The 19,480-nt window shown below is 36.2% G+C and overlaps 2 protein-coding genes across 4 annotated transcripts in view; one reads left to right on the top strand and one right to left on the bottom strand.

Moving 5' to 3' along the window:
- pik3c2g (phosphatidylinositol-4-phosphate 3-kinase catalytic subunit type 2 gamma) overlaps positions 1–16,930 on the bottom strand; it is a 26,341-nt gene extending 9,411 nt beyond the window's left edge. Inside the window, exons 1-20 of one of the 2 annotated variants that reach the window (XM_007569807.2) lie at positions 16,567–16,930; positions 11,477–11,912; positions 11,217–11,296; positions 10,206–10,357; positions 9,739–9,853; positions 9,524–9,635; positions 8,671–8,741; positions 8,483–8,546; positions 8,273–8,398; positions 7,602–7,632; positions 6,791–6,971; positions 6,572–6,697; positions 6,346–6,474; positions 5,457–5,571; positions 5,094–5,227; positions 4,824–5,012; positions 3,658–3,751; positions 3,470–3,564; positions 2,334–2,514; positions 2,123–2,230 (exon numbers count right to left, since the gene is read on the bottom strand). In XM_007569807.2, coding sequence (XP_007569869.1) covers positions 2,123–2,230; positions 2,334–2,514; positions 3,470–3,564; positions 3,658–3,751; positions 4,824–5,012; positions 5,094–5,227; positions 5,457–5,571; positions 6,346–6,474; positions 6,572–6,697; positions 6,791–6,971; positions 7,602–7,632; positions 8,273–8,398; positions 8,483–8,546; positions 8,671–8,741; positions 9,524–9,635; positions 9,739–9,853; positions 10,206–10,357; positions 11,217–11,296; positions 11,477–11,830 — 2,457 coding nt within the window. In that variant the 5' untranslated portion in view covers positions 11,831–11,912; positions 16,567–16,930. Of the gene's footprint in view, positions 1–2,122; positions 2,231–2,333; positions 2,515–3,469; positions 3,565–3,657; positions 3,752–4,823; positions 5,013–5,093; positions 5,228–5,456; positions 5,572–6,345; positions 6,475–6,571; positions 6,698–6,790; positions 6,972–7,601; positions 7,633–8,272; positions 8,399–8,482; positions 8,547–8,670; positions 8,742–9,523; positions 9,636–9,738; positions 9,854–10,205; positions 10,358–11,216; positions 11,297–11,476; positions 11,913–13,836; positions 13,913–16,566 lie in introns of those variants that run through there. The other variant, XM_007569808.2, reaches the window with a different exon arrangement.
- Positions 14,183–19,480, top strand: LOC103150268 (uncharacterized protein C3orf18-like). Of its 2 annotated transcripts, XM_016680590.1 has the most exons (5): positions 14,183–14,317; positions 15,475–15,671; positions 15,754–15,779; positions 18,317–18,425; positions 19,322–19,480. In XM_016680590.1, the coding sequence occupies exons 2-5, from the start codon at positions 15,552–15,554 to the stop codon at positions 19,364–19,366; spliced, it is 300 nt and encodes a 99-aa protein (XP_016536076.1). In that variant the 5' UTR covers positions 14,183–14,317; positions 15,475–15,551; the 3' UTR covers positions 19,367–19,480. The 2 variants fall into 2 exon arrangements, with proteins under 2 accessions (XP_016536076.1, XP_007569871.1); XM_007569809.2 differs by lacking the exon at positions 14,183–14,317 and having other exon boundaries at positions 15,262–15,671.

The following is a 19,480-nucleotide window of genomic DNA, read 5'->3' as shown; positions in this document are numbered from 1 at the left end:
ATCTGAGTTCAAGTCTCAGTAGAACCATTTGTCTCTGCTAATGGCATCTTCCATAGTTTTTTTGATCCCAGGCTTAGTTTATGGACTGTAATGTGAAATTAGGCACAAATATAAGTTTCACAGTTTGTTCACCAAGTTACTGTGCTCTCTGAGACGATCTGTGGTATAAGGATTTGACATTGTTCCATGCCCATCGTTGACATTAGTCTCTAACAAATTTTAGACCATCTACCAGGAAAAGTGGAAAGCACATGAGTTTCTGTAGTGTAGTGGTTATCATGTTTGCTTCACATGCAAAAGGTCTCTGGTTTGAAACCAGACAGGAAACAGATTTTGCATGTTCTATTCATCACAGGGGTTTACTAAACGTCAACAAGGGCTCTGTGGTGTCATGGTCTGTACTCTGAGTGCAAGCCTCGGTTGACATTTTCATGCGTTGCATTTCACAACATCAACTGAAACAAAGCAGAGAAGTTCAGTTCCTGTAGTGTAGTGGTTATCATGTTTGCTTCACATGCAAAAGGTCTCTGGTTCAAAACCAGACAGAAACTGCTTTTGTTGGTTATACATGTCTTGGGGTGCAGTGAGACAACAAGAGCCTTCCTCTTTCATGATTGTTCATTTGCCAATCGACTTCAATGTAGGCTTCTTTGAAATCGAAGCTACTTTACTTCAATTACCAATTGGCAGTTCTGTGGTCTAATGCACATGTGTCAAACTCAAGGCCCGCAGGCCACATGTGGGCCCCCAGCATTTTATAGGCCGATGATTGACTTACAATAGGTTTTGAGCACGAATTGACTACAAACTACATCTCCCACAATGCATTCCGATTGTTACCAGCCAACATTACGGCTTCTTGCCACTAGAGAGCAGCAGAGTCACCTCAAGCTGCTTATTGATTTACCCAGCGAATAAAACTGAGACATCGACAAGCTAACATCAAAAGGTCCAAGAGCAGAAAAATCGATTTATCAGTAAGACTGGATTTTTCTTCAACCACCAGGGGGCTCTTTAGCAGGAAGTGAATCATTGGAAGTCAAAATCTGGCAGTACAGGAGGGAAATAAACCGCTGCACGTAAACTCGGCGTGAACAAAACCGGATTTGGAGACGGAGAACTGCGTCCTTAATATATCCAGCAGTTATTAGGACGCAGCCCTCTGCTGCCCTCTGCTGGGTCCTTATGGGAAACCGAGAGCGGCAGAGATACCAGCGGCCTGATATATGTAAGTTTCCAGCGCCATTTCAACCAAGGTTTTGAATCCGCTTCCTAACCAGATGCTCCAAAGCGTCCGGTCCATAACTCTTCAACACGCTGTCAGCTCCCGGTCAGAAAGACGGTAGCTGACACAGATACCGTCTCAGAGACCATGAGATGATATTCAGAAAGGATTTTTTAAATTAATTGATTTCAGTTTTCTCTGAGACTAAATCTTTGCGTAAAGTCTATAATGTCTGCCCATGTCACTTGTTTTTATTATTTGTTTGCTTACCTTTAAACACTGATTTAAATATTGTAATTTTTAAACTGAGCAGTAATTTTACATCCATGGAAACTCAAATGTAAATTTTAAAACTTCATTACATAAAATCAGTTATTTAACAATATGAGGTGTTTAATTTATTTTTAACATTGTATTTTTATACATTTATGCTAGGGGGGCCCAAGTCTAGTTTTCCAGAGCTACCATCTGCAGCTTTAGATGGTTCCTTCTCTAACACACCTGGACCATTGACTCATTATAAGCCTCTACAGAACTGAATGAAAGAAGTCAGCCTTTTGTCTGGGGTGTTTTAGCAGGGATGCACTCCTGATTTGTACCGTCAATGTGGCCCGTTGAGGGGGCCAATATGCTGAAGTGGCCCTCGGTGAAATTGAGTTTGACACCCCTGTCTAGTTTTACATGGGGAACAATGTGTTGATGATTTGTCAGTGGAACTAGTACTGCTTAAAAAACAATATTATGGCATTATTTAAAACAAGTTCTTATATCTCGCTAAAAAGTTACTTCTACATTAATATTCTCTTATTTTAAATGTACTAAGATATTTAGACAAGAAGCTAGACCAAACCCTCTTGGTTAGATGTTGTGTTTTTGCAGTGAAGTGTGCATGCTTACATCCAAGTTGACAGCTTTCACACTGACTGCAGGATCTAGAGGCAGACGGCAGGTGATGCCACTTTTGAAAAACTCATCAATAACTCCCTTTTCTCTGTTCAAAACATTCTGCAAAAAGAATCAAATGGTGCAAAAATATAAAACCAAAGAAAATACGTAACCAACTATTTTACCGCTATGATAAAAGGCACTTTAAATGTTTTTTACAAACCTTGCGTTGAGGTTTGTCGGCAAAGTAAATTTTTTGGGCCACCTGAACGAGAAGTTGCACCAGATGAGATTCGTGCTCCAGCTCCTTCCTCAGTGCTCGGCCACAGCAGTGCATCAAGGCAGCCTGGACTTTACTCAGCCAGCTCTGGAAGTAGCGGTCAGTGTGGGTGTCCTCCAGCAGCCTGCAGGGATATTTAAACCACAAACATGTGAACAAAGGGATCTGGAAAAACAGAGTTTGACATATAAATACCAAAAACATTTAGATTAACGCTTGAAGACCAAGTCTCAAACCTCCACCTGGATATTTTCTCTTATTTTAATTGTACAAAGTTCTTTAAATGCTCAGTGAGTAAATACTTTTGCCCATTTCTCCATAGCAACTGAAACTTTCAACATCTAGCAGTTATTTACAATTTACCATCTATTAAAACAGAAAAACGTGCTTCCTGCAACGGTGGGAGTGAAATAACCGTAATAACCTGATATTGGCTGGAAAGCACAACGTCTCCCCTTTCAGAAACCGTTGGAATTTTTCAGACAGCGCAAAATATCGCAGAGTTACTGTAACGCAAAGTTGGCAGGTAGAAATGCGTCATCAGTGACACCTTTTGGGGTTGATTACAATTTTTGGTCTAGTTTCTATTTCAAATATTTTAGTACACTTGAAATAAGACAAAATTAATGTTCAAGCACCTTTTCAGCAAGATATAAGAGCGAGTTTTCAGTAATTTTTAAAATTGATTTTAAAAAACGTACTAGATCCACTAAGAGTTTTAACTTATAACAACACATTTTCCTCCCATGTTATTTACCAATATTAAAGAATTATTGGCTTAAAGCAATGCTTATTACTTGTAAGTTAGTGTTGTTTTTTTAATGTGTAATAAAATATTTGCACTAGAAACTAGACCAAATATTTTATGTTTTTTTAGTGCAGGTTCTGTTGGTTCCTAATTTTCTTAATCATATTGGATCTGAACAGTGTGGCATTTTAAGTCCTGTACATTTTTTGATCAGGCACAATGTGAGCACAGCTGCTTCTTGTAATGAAATATATTATCTAATTAGAAAACATCTTATTTTAACTTTAATTTAACACATAATCAAAGTCCTTGTGCTTAAAGTCCGACTGACCAGTACAGCTGATGAGCAATCCGTATGTTCTTCAGGGATCGGTCCAACAGCAGCGTCACCAGAGGCCCGTCAAGTTTCCACTCGCTCTTCAGAGCCTTTCAGAACAAAACAAAGCAAAAAGGTTATTCAGTTATTGATATCTGACAACTTTCTGTAAACTTTGAAAAGTTCTGTGTTACTTTCTTTACCTGGACCAGCTGTGGCAGAAACAACTCCAGCTCTCCATCTGGAATCTGAACAAAATAATCTACCGCAGCTTTTCGGACCGTTTCATCCGGAAAACTGAAAGAGAAGTTTCAAGAAACAAGATTTACAAACGTTTTAATGGGACGGCAGGTTTCTTAGCTAAGAACAGTTTCTACGTCAGTAAGGGCTAGAACTGCATAAAATTCTACAATATCTGCAATCTATAAAAGTAACAAGAGGGATTTAATCAGACTAAACTTATGAGCTCAACGCCAGGATGTTGAGTGATATTTTACTTGTAACTTTCTTCAATGTGAGACATTTAAAAACAAAATCTTACCAGGTAATATTGGTCTAGTTTCTAGTGAAAATGTCTTAGTACACTTGACATAAAACTAAAATAGCTTCTCAGTGAGATATCAGAGTTTGTTTTAAGTTAATAATTTCTTGATATTGTAAAAAAGTTCTAGTTCCACTGACAGATTATTTCACTTACAATCTGGGGGGAAAATGTCTCGATACAAGTGAAATAATCTGCCAATGAAACTAGAACTTTTTCATCAAAACAAGCTCCTATATCATTCAGAAAAGTTACTTATAAGTTAGTTAGTCTAATTTTAAATGTACCAAAATATTTGCCACAGAAACTTAGACCAAAAATACTTGGTAAGATTTCGTGTTTTTGCATCGCAGCAAACTATTTGTGGAATTTTATGGCTTTAGAAGCTCAAAGATAATTTCAAATCATCCAAGTTAAGTGGAACAACTTGATTAAAAATAAATTCATTACATAAAAAAATTCTGCCATGATATCAGGAGAAAATCTGGAAACTTCCACGAGTTTGGTTCGTCCTCAGATACAATTCTTCTGAAGTTTGAAGTTTTGACTGAAACATATTTCACAGTGTTATCTTAAATGCAAAATTATACATTTTTATAGTTTTGGCTTAATTGCTGCTCTGAATGTTATTCTTTCAGCAAATTATCTTTTTTTGAATCTATATACTCAAGTTAACGATTAATCAATTACTAAATTAGTTGGCAATTATTTCAATAATCGATCCATCATGATTAATCCGATGAATCGTTTCAGCTCAAGTGTGTTTTAATTAGAAATGTGTGTTATATTGTTTTCCATTTTCTGTAAAGTCGTCGTGTTTCTGTTTACCTGGGCGTCAGCAGGAAGAGAGCCTCCTCTGGCAGATGAATGGGCCAGTTCTCTACCACCGTGTAGATTTCTGTCAAGTCCTCAGGATGCCACCGGGGGACGCCACCGAGAAGAAGGTGGAGGAACGTGCTTCCTTTGTCACTGCAGGAACGTTTGTCCCACAGGAAAGACTTCTCATTTTTTGTCAGGCTGATAATGCAAAGAGAAATCTGTGAAGGGTTTATGTAAAAACAACAAAACACAACCTGAATTCCTGATATTCCTACTTACAAGTAGAGGCAATGCTTTTTGGAGATGTCTGATAATTTCCTTTGCACTTCATCACAAGGATGAGTAAAGCTGATTAAGCCAGGAAGAGCGATGGGTCTGCGGTATTCCCACTCACACTGGTCGTCAAATTCAAGCTGTAAAACCAGATTAATATGTGAGGAGGGATGTTGATCTTTTAGTTAGAGAAGAAGATTAGGGTCACAGAAAAGAAATCTGATGTTTTACTCATAATTTTGGCTTTTTTCCCTCCTCAGAGTTCTGACAACTCAAAATTCTGAATGAAGTCAAAATTCTGAGAAAAGTTAGTGGCCCTTGTCCTTTTGTGTATTGAGTCGGTGTGAGGTTGTGTTGCCCGGTTCTCACCTGCAGTATGACGTCTTTGGGCTGCCTGTGGCTGTCGGACAGCGCAGGAGACGGAGGGAACGGCAGCTCAGGGAGAGAGGACATGCTGAGCAGGACAGCTCCTCTTACAAAAGTCCTGAACAGACACAGAGTAGAAAGTACAATCTACATTCAAATAAACAGAAAAAAAACCCTAATAAAATGAATTATGAAGTCTCTGCAAACAACACTCTGAAAATATTCCTCCGTCTTATCAGAACAATGTGAAAATGAACAAAACATTAACATTTTTAAAAATGTGATTGGTCAGGTAGTTAGAGCTGGATGATAAATCGATAATAAATATCGCGATAAGAGACGTGATCAGTATCAGTAGATAATAGGTCTGATAGAATATTCAATGATTTCACTGAACTGACCCAGAACCACACAGCATTCTGGGAAATGTAGGCAGAGGAAAGCCTTTAGCGGCTCAATTTCTCACTGCCAGCTTAGGTTGGTGGAATCAACTCACTCTCTCACTCTTTGGTTACCTAGCAACTCTCTAGTTCTTTAGTTACCTAGCAACTCTCTAGTTCTTTAGTTACCTAGCAACTCTCTAGTTCTTTAGTTACCTAGCAATTCTCTAGTTCTTTAGTTACCTAGCAACTCTCTAGTTCTTTGGTTACCTAGCAACAACCAGTTGAGTAACTTGCGCGGAAGCAGTTTTCAACAGTGGTCTTTAGTGAAAACTAGATAAAAGAGGAAAGATCACGCCACCAATTTGGTATTATTTCAGATATTTAGGACTAAAGAACTAATTAACTATTATCAATATCGACCGATATGAAGCTCATATCATGATGCGGTTTTCAGCCATATTGTCCAGCCCTACTTTTAAATTTTTTGAGGTTAGTATCTGTAAACCTACCTGTCGCTGTACAGGGGCAGAACAGCCCAGCTTAAAAGTTCTGGGTTTCTCCCCCGCTTTGTGCCTTTAAGGCGCAATGTCAGCATGGACTCGTATGGCAACTCACTGACCCGAACAGGAAACACCATCCTGAAATTTAAAAACAACAAGCAGCCTTCTGACTGTTTTTCATCTTTCAAATTATGCATTTAAAATCAAAAAAATCATTACGAACTCTGGCCCTTACAGGCGGTTGCAGCAGATGTTGTTTCCTTGTGAGAAGGCCGTGCTGATATTCTCCGAAACGCCGGTCTCACAGATCTTTGTTTCTCCGTATGTCAAGTCACAGGAAACGGAGAAACTTTCATAATTACTGTAATTGTCAAAAGGTAAAAAATAAGGATTTGTGCCTTATTAGTTTCTGTTCTGGATGGATGAAGGAGAATAAGTCTGAGCGTGAACGTACGTCATCCAGCTCGGGTTTAGTTTGTAGATGGAAACTATGCTGAACTGCAAAATCTCCTGATTCTTATCGACATCGTCGGTTTGGGGTGTGCCGATAAGTTTGTGGGATCTGAAGTCTGACTGGAAATTGTCAAAATATATCTGCAGCACTTTGAGCAGAGCCCCACTGAGCATGATCAAGGCTGAAATCAGAAACAGAACGGGTCAAAACTAAACAACCTCACTACTACATGTTCTAATTCTGAGTCATTGCTGCATGGAAGAACATTGTTTTGTGAGTCTAATGAACCATTTCTGTGTTGATTTATTTAGACCCAGTGATTTACAGGTTCATCGTATTTTTGTGTAAAATCTCCAGAAGTGGGTAAAGTACCCAGAAATTGTACTCAAAGGCTGCTCAAGAGCTGAGTAACTGATCAAAACATAATTTTTATTTAATATTTAAAAATTACATCATTAAATGAACTATCTGCAGCTTTTATTAAATTTTCATATTGAAAAAAATTAATTTGGGAAAATGTTTCATTTGACTGATTTTATTACTTTGTAATTATGTTATTTATATGAATTTTGGTCCTTAAAACACCAACATTTCTACAAAACTTTATGCTTTGACAATAAGATCAAATGTACAATTGACAGAATCAGACTTGTGTTTTTGGGGGTTGTACAGCCTCACTAGTTTATGGTCCAACACACTGTGTTGCTCCTTTCATTAAACATCAACTCAAGTTTAATTAAACTCTTTAAAATCTGCTTTGTAAATGTCTTTCCATTCACATATAGACAACTTTGCCTCTGCAGAGACTCACCAGCTTCACACTCCATCATTTCTTCTTGGTTCTGTAAAGAGAAATATGTACTGTAACTATGCACAGGCGATTAAAGACATATTATGTCATACAGCAACTATAAGCTTTCATTTTAAATATTTTATTGCGTTTTCACGTGCTAGACAAACACAAAGTTTTTGGACATTCTACGCTGCTGTCAGATCTGATGGAGTTGTTCCCTCTACACAGCAGTTTCTGAAGCCTCGTTTCCACTGAGCGGTCGGTACAGTCGGCGGGTCGGATCACTATGATTGTGTCAAGCGCCTAATGAGACGTCATACTTAGCAGTGGGGCTTTTCTGTCGCCCAATCAGTGGACTGTGTTGTGTGACATCATTACCATCCCATAGGGCTGGTCTGGTCTGATCCAAAGTCAATATCATGATATATTAAGCAGTTCACTTCAATAGCAATACTTCACAGCCGATATCAATGGTATGATTCCCCTGTAGCAGTTTTTGCAGTCATTTTAAATGGTACTGTAACAAAAATAGCGTAATGATTTGTGCCGACTCATAGTACTGCTCAGAGAAAATGAAGCCCAACAGGTTTTCTTCCAGGAATACTCTGTTTTAGCAGCATCCATCTCCCCCTCAACTCTCAGCATAATACTGCCAAAACATACATGCCAAATGAGTGGGAAATACCTACCATATTTACATGATTGATTTGATTAAGGGCACCAATGGCATCCTCTAGCTCCTGACATGTCAGCCCAGATAGGAGATTACTGATGACGCGAACATTCGTCACAACCAGAGGGATATTCCTACTACACTGAAGACACAAAAAGACTCCAAACATTAAATAGGAAGCTTTTCCATGAAGGCAATAGAGACCAGACTGGTTCTTTCCTCATACCTTAGTGCTCAAGAGTTCGTTCACATGTTTGTTGAAGGCACTGAGCACATTTTCCATGCTCAACCTGAGGAATGATAAAACGCACAGACGTCAGCCTGGTTGTTTTGTGCAAACAGCCACTGAATTGAGCTACGCTTGACGCAGCTATCGAAAACAAACAAGAAATGGACAGTATGTTGCTATCTCACTTTGCGGTGCAGTGGACGCTGGCAGGCCGCAGGAACTGGTGCAAACTGCATTCAGTTTTACCATCTGCAGCCTAAGAAAACAGTAGCAGATGTAAATAGTTAAGTTGAAGAAGTGCAATTCATAGGTGCACATTGGAAAGAGGTTGGTAATTATTGTTATACTGTGTATTTACAATTGTCATTAATTATTATTATTATTATTATCATTATTGGTCTGGAGATTTTCTTGTCTTATGATTTTCTTTATAATAATTTTCTTTATGTAATATAGGTTATTTGTTTGTTCTTTAGCACAGTGTATTAAACAGGCATATGAGTACCATAACATGGTTTTATTTACAAATTTCTGATAACTATTGAATCGGTAAGTAATATATGTCATTAAATTGAGATAAAGGGAAGGATTAAATAAGTGTTCACTTCTTCCAACTCCTTCTCAAACAGAAGGAGTTTGAGAAGTGGTAAGCTAAATGTTTCGATCTTGGCCATGTATGAACATGTTTTCTCTAATTGGTTTCTTGTTTTTAAAAACTTGTTTGAAATAAATGAAGAAAAAAATAAAAAATGAAGTGAATTTTGTTTATACAGAATAAACCCTCATGCTTTCCCATTCAGTTTTCATTCACTGAGTTCTTTCTGAATCTTAAAACCAGCATTTATGAATGCATGTGTAAACAAAACAAAGCTTTAAAATAATCAGGGTGGAGGTTTACAGCCACAATCACTCTGATGGTGACATTATGCTCTTTGTGTTTGCAAGAGCAGAATTTCAAGATTAAAGATAAGACCAATTCTTGATGGGCAATCATTTGAACCGTCAGCCTGATCAGGAAGGGAATTTAAATCGACTCACATCTCTGGCAAGATGGCGATTCAGATTGTTTACACGAACCAGTCGAAGATTGATCACCTCTTTTGTCTTGAAAAACAGCTGCACTCTCTCATGCATGCCAATAAATTCTTCACTACAAAGGAAAGAATGTGAATTTAGAAAAGCTCAACTTCACTATATATCTATGAAAAAAAATCTATATTGTTGACATGAACAAAAAGCAGTGACAGACTCACTTTGTGAGGAACTCCTCAAAGTCACAAAATTTTAAAACATAATCCCTGCTTGTGTCAGCGGTGCGGTCGAGCAACTTGAAGTATTCATCTATTAGGTCCTTCACCTTCTTGTTCACTGATTAAAAAATAACGTAAAGGTTACACAATGGACAAACTGTGTTTTTAAGAGTATAATAATTCAGTTCAGGTCTTAGTGAACTAACTAGCGAGCTAGCTAGTTGGCTAGCTAGCTAGCTACCGAGAATGACAACGTCGTGAGCCAGCTAGCTCGCTCACTCACTCACTCACTCAGTTACTTATTTGTTTTCATCTTTTAATGTTTTTTCTAATATTGTATAAAAATGGGTTAAGAGATTAAATGAAAAATCTGCAGAATGCTGACTTTTTTTATCCGAATAATCATCAAAAATAGTCGATTAGTAAAATAACCGTTAGCTGCAGCCCATTTATGATGACAGGGATCTTACCTAGGATGGGAATGGGGAACCGGATGTTGTCGTTCTCGGATATAGTGACTTTGACCTCCTGCTGCAGCAGCGCAGGGTGGATATTTAACAGTCGGCCCCATACTACACCCGAGTTGTGAATCCTGTCGGTGTGCTTGTATCGTGACTTCAACCTGATGGAGAAACCAACGAAAACACCGTCTGAAATGATGAACCTTCACAACCTGCAGGGCATCTTAGTACACTTTAAATAGGACAACACTAACTTACAAGTAACTTTTCAGCAAGATATGAGTTTGTTTTAATTCAATAATTCCTTAATATTGATGAAAAAGTACTAGTTCTTCTGACAGATTATTTCTCATTATAAAACATAAAATCTAATAAAATCTTGTTTTCTAGAGGAAACATCTTAATACACTTGAAATAATATAAAACTAACTTATAAGTAACTTTTCAGCAATAAATTAGTTATATACGAGTTAGTTTTAAGTTTGGTTTTAAGATGAAAAAAGTGCTAGTTCCATTAGCAGATAAATAACATGTATGGGGAAAATATCTTGTTTTAAGTGAAATAATCTGCCTGTTGTACCTACTAGTATTTTTTCTATTAACATTAGAGAATATTTACTTTAAAAAACAAAGCTCATATCTTGCTGAACAGCTACTTGTAAGTTACCGTAGTTTGTTTTATTTCAAGTGTAGTAAGATATTTGCACTATAAGCTACAGCAAGATTTGGTAAGATTTTGTGTTTTTGCAATGAACTTATAAGACATATTCCCCATATTATATGTGAAATAATATGCACTTTTACATCAATATTAAGGAATTATTAACATAAAACAAGCTCCTATATGTTGCTGAAAGGTTACTTGTAAATTAGTTTTGTCTTAATTAATATTAAGACAAAATATTCATATATTTTAATATTGTGATATTTGCACTAAAAACTAGACGAAACCAGTTGGTAATGCAGAACAGCAGACCACCACAAAAGCTGCACTGGCGACAAGCATGTCTAATGTCTTACTGTGATGTTGCTTTGCTGAAAGAAACCAGATTATTTGTGCTGCCTTCTGGAGAGTCTATCAGCCTGATAGCCCAGGGATCCTAAACGTGAAGAACATTTAGTTATTTATTTATTTGTAATTGAGTAAAGTAGTTACTACCCAACTCATAAAAACAGTCATGACATGGTGACAGTTTTAACAAATTTGTAAAACACGTTTTTAAAATAAAAGTTGCATACTGCAGCTTTACTTTAAGAGTGCATTCATTAGGGATACCCACGTAATTGTGTACTTCTGTGTTGGATCGCATCAGTTTATGAGTACGCTGGTCAATATCAATGTAAAACCGATTTCTGCTGCGGTCTACAGGCGGCGGATTGCGCGGCGGCAGAGGGGGCGGATCACGCCGCACCTCAGTGGGGATAGTGGGAAGCCGATGTCTTGGTGGAGGTGGTGGTGCGCCGACCTGGATCTCCTGGTTGGGATTTCCTGCAGGTCCAGGCTGCGGAGCAACCCCAGGCATCACAGTCTCATACTCAGGCTGAGCTCCATGAATGGATTCATAACCAGTCAGTAAATCGTCTCTCAAAGGACTCGGGTCGTCCGTGGTGAAGGATTCACCTTGATCATCCATATGATTTCTGTTTTTTAGCTTTGGCTGATGGTGTTTAAGCTTCTGTGCTGGTCCTCACTTCATTACAAAACAATATGAGGAGCTAAAAGACAAGACAAAACAAATCAGAGTGAATTACACTGCAAAAACACAAAATCATACCAAAGTATTTTTGGTCCACTTTCTAGGTCAAATATCTTAATACATGTGAATTAAGACAAAAGTAACTTACAAGTCATTTTTTAGCTCATTTTAAGTAAATAAGTCATTAAAACTATAACAAAAATACTACTGCTATTACTAGCAGATTATTTAACTCATAATAATGCATTTTCCCATCTTATAAGTGAAATAATCTGCCAGTAGAATGACAACTTTTTAAAAATCAATATTAAATTATTGACTTTAAAAAAAGTTATTTGTAAATTTCTTTTGTCTTAATTTTAGTGTATTAACATATTTACATTAGAAACTAGATCTAAAATACTTGGTAAGATTTGTGTTTTGCAGTGTACATTAGAGCTGGCAACGTATTGCAGCACCGTAAAAACATAAAATCTTAACAAGTATTTTACGTCTAGTTTCTATTGCATCTATCCTCCTGACTACCAGTAGTTCATTTTTGTCCTCTGTATTTCTAAACTTGAATATCTCCCATCCCCTGCATTCTACCGAATTAATTCCTTTTGGTATCTGGAGAGGACATTTAGGGCTTTTCAATGATACCACATGTGAAGGGGTGGGACTTTTGTACGTAACTTTTTCTAATTCATAAAAATGGAGTTCATCAGTAATAACACATTTTATGGGAAGAGACAAAGTAAGTGTATAAAACATTTTATTACCTTACAAAGACTGTGGGATTTTAAAAAATGGTGATTGGACAATTTTTTTTTCCTGGCAGTCAGGAGGCTAAGTAATACACTAGAATTAAGACAAACCTGACATAAAAGTAACTTTTCAGCAAGAAATATGAGCTTGTTTTTGTTGTGTTCTGTATTTTCAGTGTAGTTATTTTTGAGGTTTTCTGTGTTTAGCCCTGTCCTGTCTTCCCTGCTTCCCAAGTGTGTCTCACTCCCTGATTACCCTCCCTGTATATTTAAGTCCACCTGTTGTCTTTGTCTCTTGTCGGGTCCTCGTCTAAAGTCAGTCTTGTCGTTGTCAGTAATTGTCTTAGTCATCACAGTTGAACTGCATAGTCCTGTGACGGCGTTAGCTCATGTATCTCAGTCTTATTAGTTTCAGTTGCTACGGGTTCAAGCTGTTGCTTAGTTCTCTGCCTTGCCGCCTGAACTGGACTGTTTGTGCTACTGTCAATTAAATCAATTAATCTTGATTGATTGATTGACTGTCAATTAAACCAATCATCATCATCACCTCTCAATCTGGGTCCTGCCTGCATTCACTCTCACCTCCTCCACCTCAACTCATGACAGTTTTTAAGTCAATAATTCCTTAATATTGGTGAAAAAAGTTTTAGTTCGATCGGTAGATTATTTCACTTTTAACCTGGGGAAATGTCTTGTTATAAGTTAAATAATCTGCCAGTGGACTAATAATTTTGAACCAACATTCAGGTATTATTCACCCATAACAAGCTTCTATATCTTCCTGAAAAGTTACTTTTAAGATATTTTTGTCTCATTTTAAGTGAACTAAGATAGTTGGACTAAATGACCAAAAACTTGGTAAGATTTTGTGTTTTTACAGTCAGGAAAGTTGAGAGAGCCATTTTATGAGCAGCTTTACTGACAACCTGAAGGTTTATGTTGCTCTAATCATTAACAAGATTTCAAATCCAAGCAGGAAATCCACCAGACCGCGCCGCTAAGTTTCTGGAAGTACCCTGAAACTTTTAAAAACAAGTCAGAACCTGCGACTAACCTGTAAAAACAGCCCTTCAAAACAAAAGTAAAAACATGTCAAAAAGAAGATTAAACAGAGACCACAGTTTAATGTTGGTCGACTTATGAGATGTAGAAGTTAATGTTTTATAAAGTAGAGGCTGTTTGTAAGGTAAAACTTACGATTAGAGGTCTGATGTAAAGAAAGCCCTTCTTATTCAAGGTGAATTCCCGTTTGAAGCCATGCTGAGCGAGTCCAACTGGTACTGCTGCTCCCTGCTGAGCGTCCTCAGCCCTCCCACTGCTCCACCAACTCATCCTCAACAACCCGCCCTCTGCTGGACAAACCTAAACACAACCACCCCACTTCCACTGAACATGCCATTTAGAAACTACTCAAACAAACTTCAGAGTCCTACAGATTAAAATACATTTAACCAGCACTAATGGTCTGGATTTAATGCCTGAAGGAGGTTTCCTGCCCTAAAATGTGCTACTTTTAGCAACAAGCAGCGACTGACCCACTCCTCATTCAGGAATGTTGGAGAGCAGGTTGCAGAATGAGCGCTCTGGTTCTGTAGGAGAGCGACACTGAAGGAGAGGATAAGGAGGAAGATGGGTGACTGCGTCTGCAGCTAGCGAACACACACACAGTGAGTCCTCGGTTTTCTTCTTAACTCATCCTTTACTGTCACCACCGCCTTTCAGAGATCATCTGCAGCACATACTGTCGGAGAACTGTAACATTGTGTTCAGCTGGAAAAGATGGATGAAGTTTTTGGGTGTATGCACTGCAAAAACACAAAACCTTACCATGTATATCTTAGTACACTTAAAATAAGACAAAACTAATGTATACATAACTTTTCAGCAAAATTTAGGAGCTTGTCAATAATTCCTTAATATTGATTTCAGTACCAGTTCAGTTGGCAAATTATTTAACTTATAACAAAACATTTTTCCCATGTTATGAAGTGAAATAATCTGGCGGTGGAACAAGCACTTTTTCCATCACCATCAAGAAAATATTTACTTGAGACAAGCTCATATTTCTTGCTGAAACCTTATTTCAAATTTACTATTATATTTGCACCAGAAGCTACACAAAAAATACTTGCTAAGATTTTGTGTTTTTGCAGTGTACAAACGTTTACTTTTATGGAATAAATTAAGTCGACTTAACTCATTTTTTTACATCGTTACACATTATTTAAATAAGTTGAGGGCTTTTTGAGGTAAACATGTTTTAAAAATTAATTTAGTTGATTTGAAGTTATGTGAAAGGCAATACCTCCACCAGCAAGATATTCCACAATGCATTGTTACTAAGTAAGCCACTTTTTATATGATTGTGTTTGTTTTACTGAAAAAAGTTCACTACTTCCATATTTTCTCTAAAAGTTTGAGTAGATAAAAAGCAGGAGCATGGAGCCATTTCAATCAAGAAACTTTATTTTTCTTAGTTTCTAGTTAAATTTTGCCATCAGAAAGCTTTGTGGTTTATAATAAAAATTAAGCTTTGGGTGCCATTTAAGTAATTACAACATACTTGGATTAATTAAGTCAATTTAATAAGTGACGCTCACCAAAACTGCACAATTTAATGTTACTCAATTAATTAATGAAAACTAAAAACAGTTGACATGCGTTTCCTAAAATAATTTGAGCTGTTATTTTATGAAGGTGATGATATATTCTTTAAGTAATGAAAACTAATTAGGTTTTACAGTGTGTGTTCTTTGCTTTTTTTTTTTTTGCAGGACTCGTTATGAACTCTGGGATTTGGATGTCTTGACAACCTTTTATTTTTGGGAATTGCAGCAGTTTTCATGTGAATGTGTGAGCAGAAACCTTCCTGAAGAAGCAACAGAAAAAGAGCCAAACAGGAAAGAAGAGAAATGAATCTGAACCACACGACCTCCGTTATTTCAACTCCAAATGTAAAACCTGAATTCCCCGGGTACTACGCCCTCCTGCCTCTAGTTGTACTCGCACTCAGCGGCTGCATAGTGGCAGTGGTAAGAATCTGTCTACTACTTCATATACTTTAAAGCAAATGACATAACTATGGTAATAATATTGTGCAAATTTCTCTTTTAGGTTTTCTATATGAAAAGGAAATCAAGGTAAGTTGCATAAATGAGATGCACAACAAAAGTCTGCAAGTTAAGTGGCTGCAAAGGGCCCCCACACCACCAGGGGCCCCCCAAGATTATATATTTAACATAAGATAGAATAATATAAACTAAAATGCTATTACACATGAAAAAATAAAATATATATTATTTTTATACCTGTTACAGAAAAAATAGGTCAATATCTTCAAGATGTTGGGGAAATATAAAATATCAAACTTGTTCATTTAATTACCATAAATTTAGTGTTTATCAACTATTGTCACATTAAATTGTCATAATATTAATTTTAATGTAATATTGTCACGTTAAAATATATCACACTTAAATATCATTATGCATTTCAAAATCAATATTTTAATTTGCTGCTCCTGTAAGGTTAAAAATCTGCTTTAGTTTTATGTATGCTAATTACAAATCATGCTAATGCTAGTTGGCATATTACACACATAGCCTAGGAATTATGAAGCATCTGGTGTTATTGGCATGTTAGTATTAGGGCCTCCAAATGAAAATCTGCTTAGGGCCCCAAAAAAGCTTTGGTCGGCCCTGCATGAAGGAACGAAACCTCAAATCGAAACTAAAACTGAACAGGACGTTTTTAATTTACTCTTTCAGGGCTCTGTAATTACAATAATAATTTAAAAAGGGAGAACAAGTCGTAAAAATTATGACACGTTTACTTATTTGTAGAGCAGGCTTCTGGCAAAAACGAAACCACGGTTACGGTAAATCGGCTACGGTGCTTTGTTTCCAGTCATAAATGCCAGGCGCTTACCGTGTAATGTTCCAGTAAGCTCCACGACATCCGGGTATTTAGTAAGAACAGCTCCAGATAGAAACGCAAAATAAAACAAAACTATTTAGCTGCTTAACGTCTGGGTTCGTTAGCAAGACTTGGGTGTGCGCAAAACCACAACCAACCCAGCAACATACATGTCGCCTGTCACACAAAACAAAACATCCGCTTGTGTCTGCAAAGCTAAATCAAAACATTGTTCTCTGCACTTGCGGTAAAAAGCTGCTACCTCAGCAGGCCAGACCGAGTTATAAGCGAACTACAGGTTACCCTCCTCAACCAGAAAGCCTGAACTACACAGGACAGAAAAACAGCTGTACAAGTTGCACAGCTGGGTTATTTTATAATTGGAGATACAGCTGGCCTTTCAAAAAATGAAATAAATAAATAAACAAATAAATAAATAAATAAATAAATAAATAAATAAATAAAAAACGAAAAAAAGATTAGAATTTCTGGAAAAAGTCATTTATACTATGGTGTATTCAGGCCACTGGAGATGTAAAGGAGAAGAAGAAAAGAGTACATTTCCACCAAAAACTAATCTAAGAAATATTCTAGAAAAAACAAAGAGATTTCTGAGTTTCAAAAGTTGAAAACTTGCTATGAAAAAATCTTGAGATTAATCTAAAAGTTTTTCTAAGTTTGAATAAACAGACATTTTCAAGAGAAAACAAGGCAATATATGAATTTTGAAAGTTGAGAATTTGCTAGAAAAAAAATCAGAAATTTTTATATTAATCTCAGAAATGTTCTAGAAAACAAATTGGAAATTTTTGAGTTTCAAAAATAAAAAGAATTTGGACTTAGAGAATCAGAAAATTTCCAAAAGTGGATTTTTTTTTTTTACTTTTTCAAACTCAGTTATTTCTGAGCAACCATTCTACAAAAAATATTTGCAAAATATTCAATAATATCAAAACTTCCATATACTGAATTTTCAAGAGTGGAGTTTTATGTATTTATTATTTCTAGAGGAAATAATTTTGTTTGCATCAAAATGTTCTGCACAGCTCAATTCAGTTTATTTATATATTCACATTATTCAGAACAGGTAATCTTGATAAACTTTACAGATGAGTCGTTTCCATTCAATCATACACAATGTGATCCCAGTTATTAAACAATGCATCAGGTTTGGTTTGTTATTCAAATTAGTTAAAGAAGTTAAACAGATTGCATAAAGTCACTGACTTTACAGCACAAAATGTAGATATTCTTATTTTACATTTTAAAAAAGCTGCACTTTTTTTTGCCAAACATTTCCTCTGTTCCCTGGACAATTATAAACAAAAAGCAACATTTTAATAAAATAAAGAAGCCTGATTTCTGCCTGAAAGAAAGCTGCAAATCATTGAATATTTGAAACATAAAATCTGCAAAATGTTGACTGTTTTCCATAATCTGTGCTGAATGAATTCCCCAAAATCTGTTCTTCAGTAGAAATGACTGGATATTAGCACTCCTATTTAATTAATGCTTTTAGAAGATTTAAAACTGTCTACATTAAAAGAAAATCCCAGTAAGATTACCTTTTTTGCACAAATATAAACTAGAGCTGGAAAATCAAGTTTGTGCAATTTAAAAAATTTTTTTATTGTGGTCAAGGGCTGAAAAAAAAAAAACACTTGGAGGGTCTCAATCGGCCCCCGGGCCACACTTTGGACACCGTTGGGTTTAGAAAGGTTTCCATCCCATTTCAGTTTGGTTGTATTTATTTGTGCTTCAGATTAGATGAGCTGCGCCACCATCTGATCCCGGTTTACAGCTACGACCCCTCAGAGGAACAGGAAGACTGGGGAGATTATGACAAAGACGATGAGGAGGAAGAGCTGGCTGTAAGCAAATATATTATGCTTTATTTTGAAGTGCTCCATTTTTTGTGGAAGTTTTAACTATACAAAACAACTTTAATATGTTTAGAAAGTAACAATCTGGTGGAGAGGTTTGATTTATTGTGGGCTTTCTCTGATTTCTCAAAATTACTCAGCTGAAATAGACTTTTAAGCAGACTTATCACATTAACAAATTTTACTGGATGGTAAATTGTCCCAGTAATTATTGCAATAAACAATAATATTTGGCAATAATATTATCTCAAAGACAAAATAAACCCTAATTTTGTAAAGAACACTTAATCCTGGAGCATATTTGAAATATTCAAAACAGAACATTACTAAAAACAATAATAAAAACTTATTGCATGGATTATCATGTCTCTGTAAATAAAAATACCCTTATTGTGGCAGACTCAATCATAATTCGATTTTCATTTGGAATTATTTTCATGCCACAAAAAATATTGTTTCTGATAGAAAAAGATTTAACAACGTAAAAAGAAAATTCATTTTAAAAACAGTTCCTGTTTTTCCTGAGATTTTAGTTCAAAACAAATAACAAAAATGGTTCCTCAATAAATAATGAAAAAGTCTCTAGTGACATTACAACAGTGATGCCAATATCCAAAATAAAACAAGACAACCAAAAATAAAACAGAAATAAAAAAAAACAATTGCAACCAAAATTGTAAATAAAAATGGATTAATATGTCTCTGTAAACAAAACTGACTTTCAAAACATTTATTAATCATCAGAAATTCTTTCTAATTTATTATGGGACTAACGGATTAATTGCTAATCGTGACATGCTTATTTTTAAATTAGTTGCCTCATGTTGTGAATAATCTATAATTTACACATTAACTCCAACTATTAATTTTATTTTTCATTGCAGGAACCTTTGTACAAGGATTCACAGCTCTCCTTTGATAGAACATGAGCAGGAAGGCAAGAAGGAGGATTTCAACGAGGAAATTAAATCTCATTTTAGTAATTATGGTGCAAAGGCCTGACTGACAACAATGCAACAAACCATTAAAACTCACCGGCTGCT

Source organism: Poecilia formosa, unplaced genomic scaffold (assembly GCF_000485575.1).
Source record: "Poecilia formosa unplaced genomic scaffold, Poecilia_formosa-5.1.2 Scaffold246, whole genome shotgun sequence".
Taxonomy (NCBI): Eukaryota; Metazoa; Chordata; class Actinopteri; order Cyprinodontiformes; family Poeciliidae; genus Poecilia; species Poecilia formosa.
Note: the sequence above shows the minus strand (reverse complement) of the source record. Positions and strands in the feature narration are given on the sequence as shown.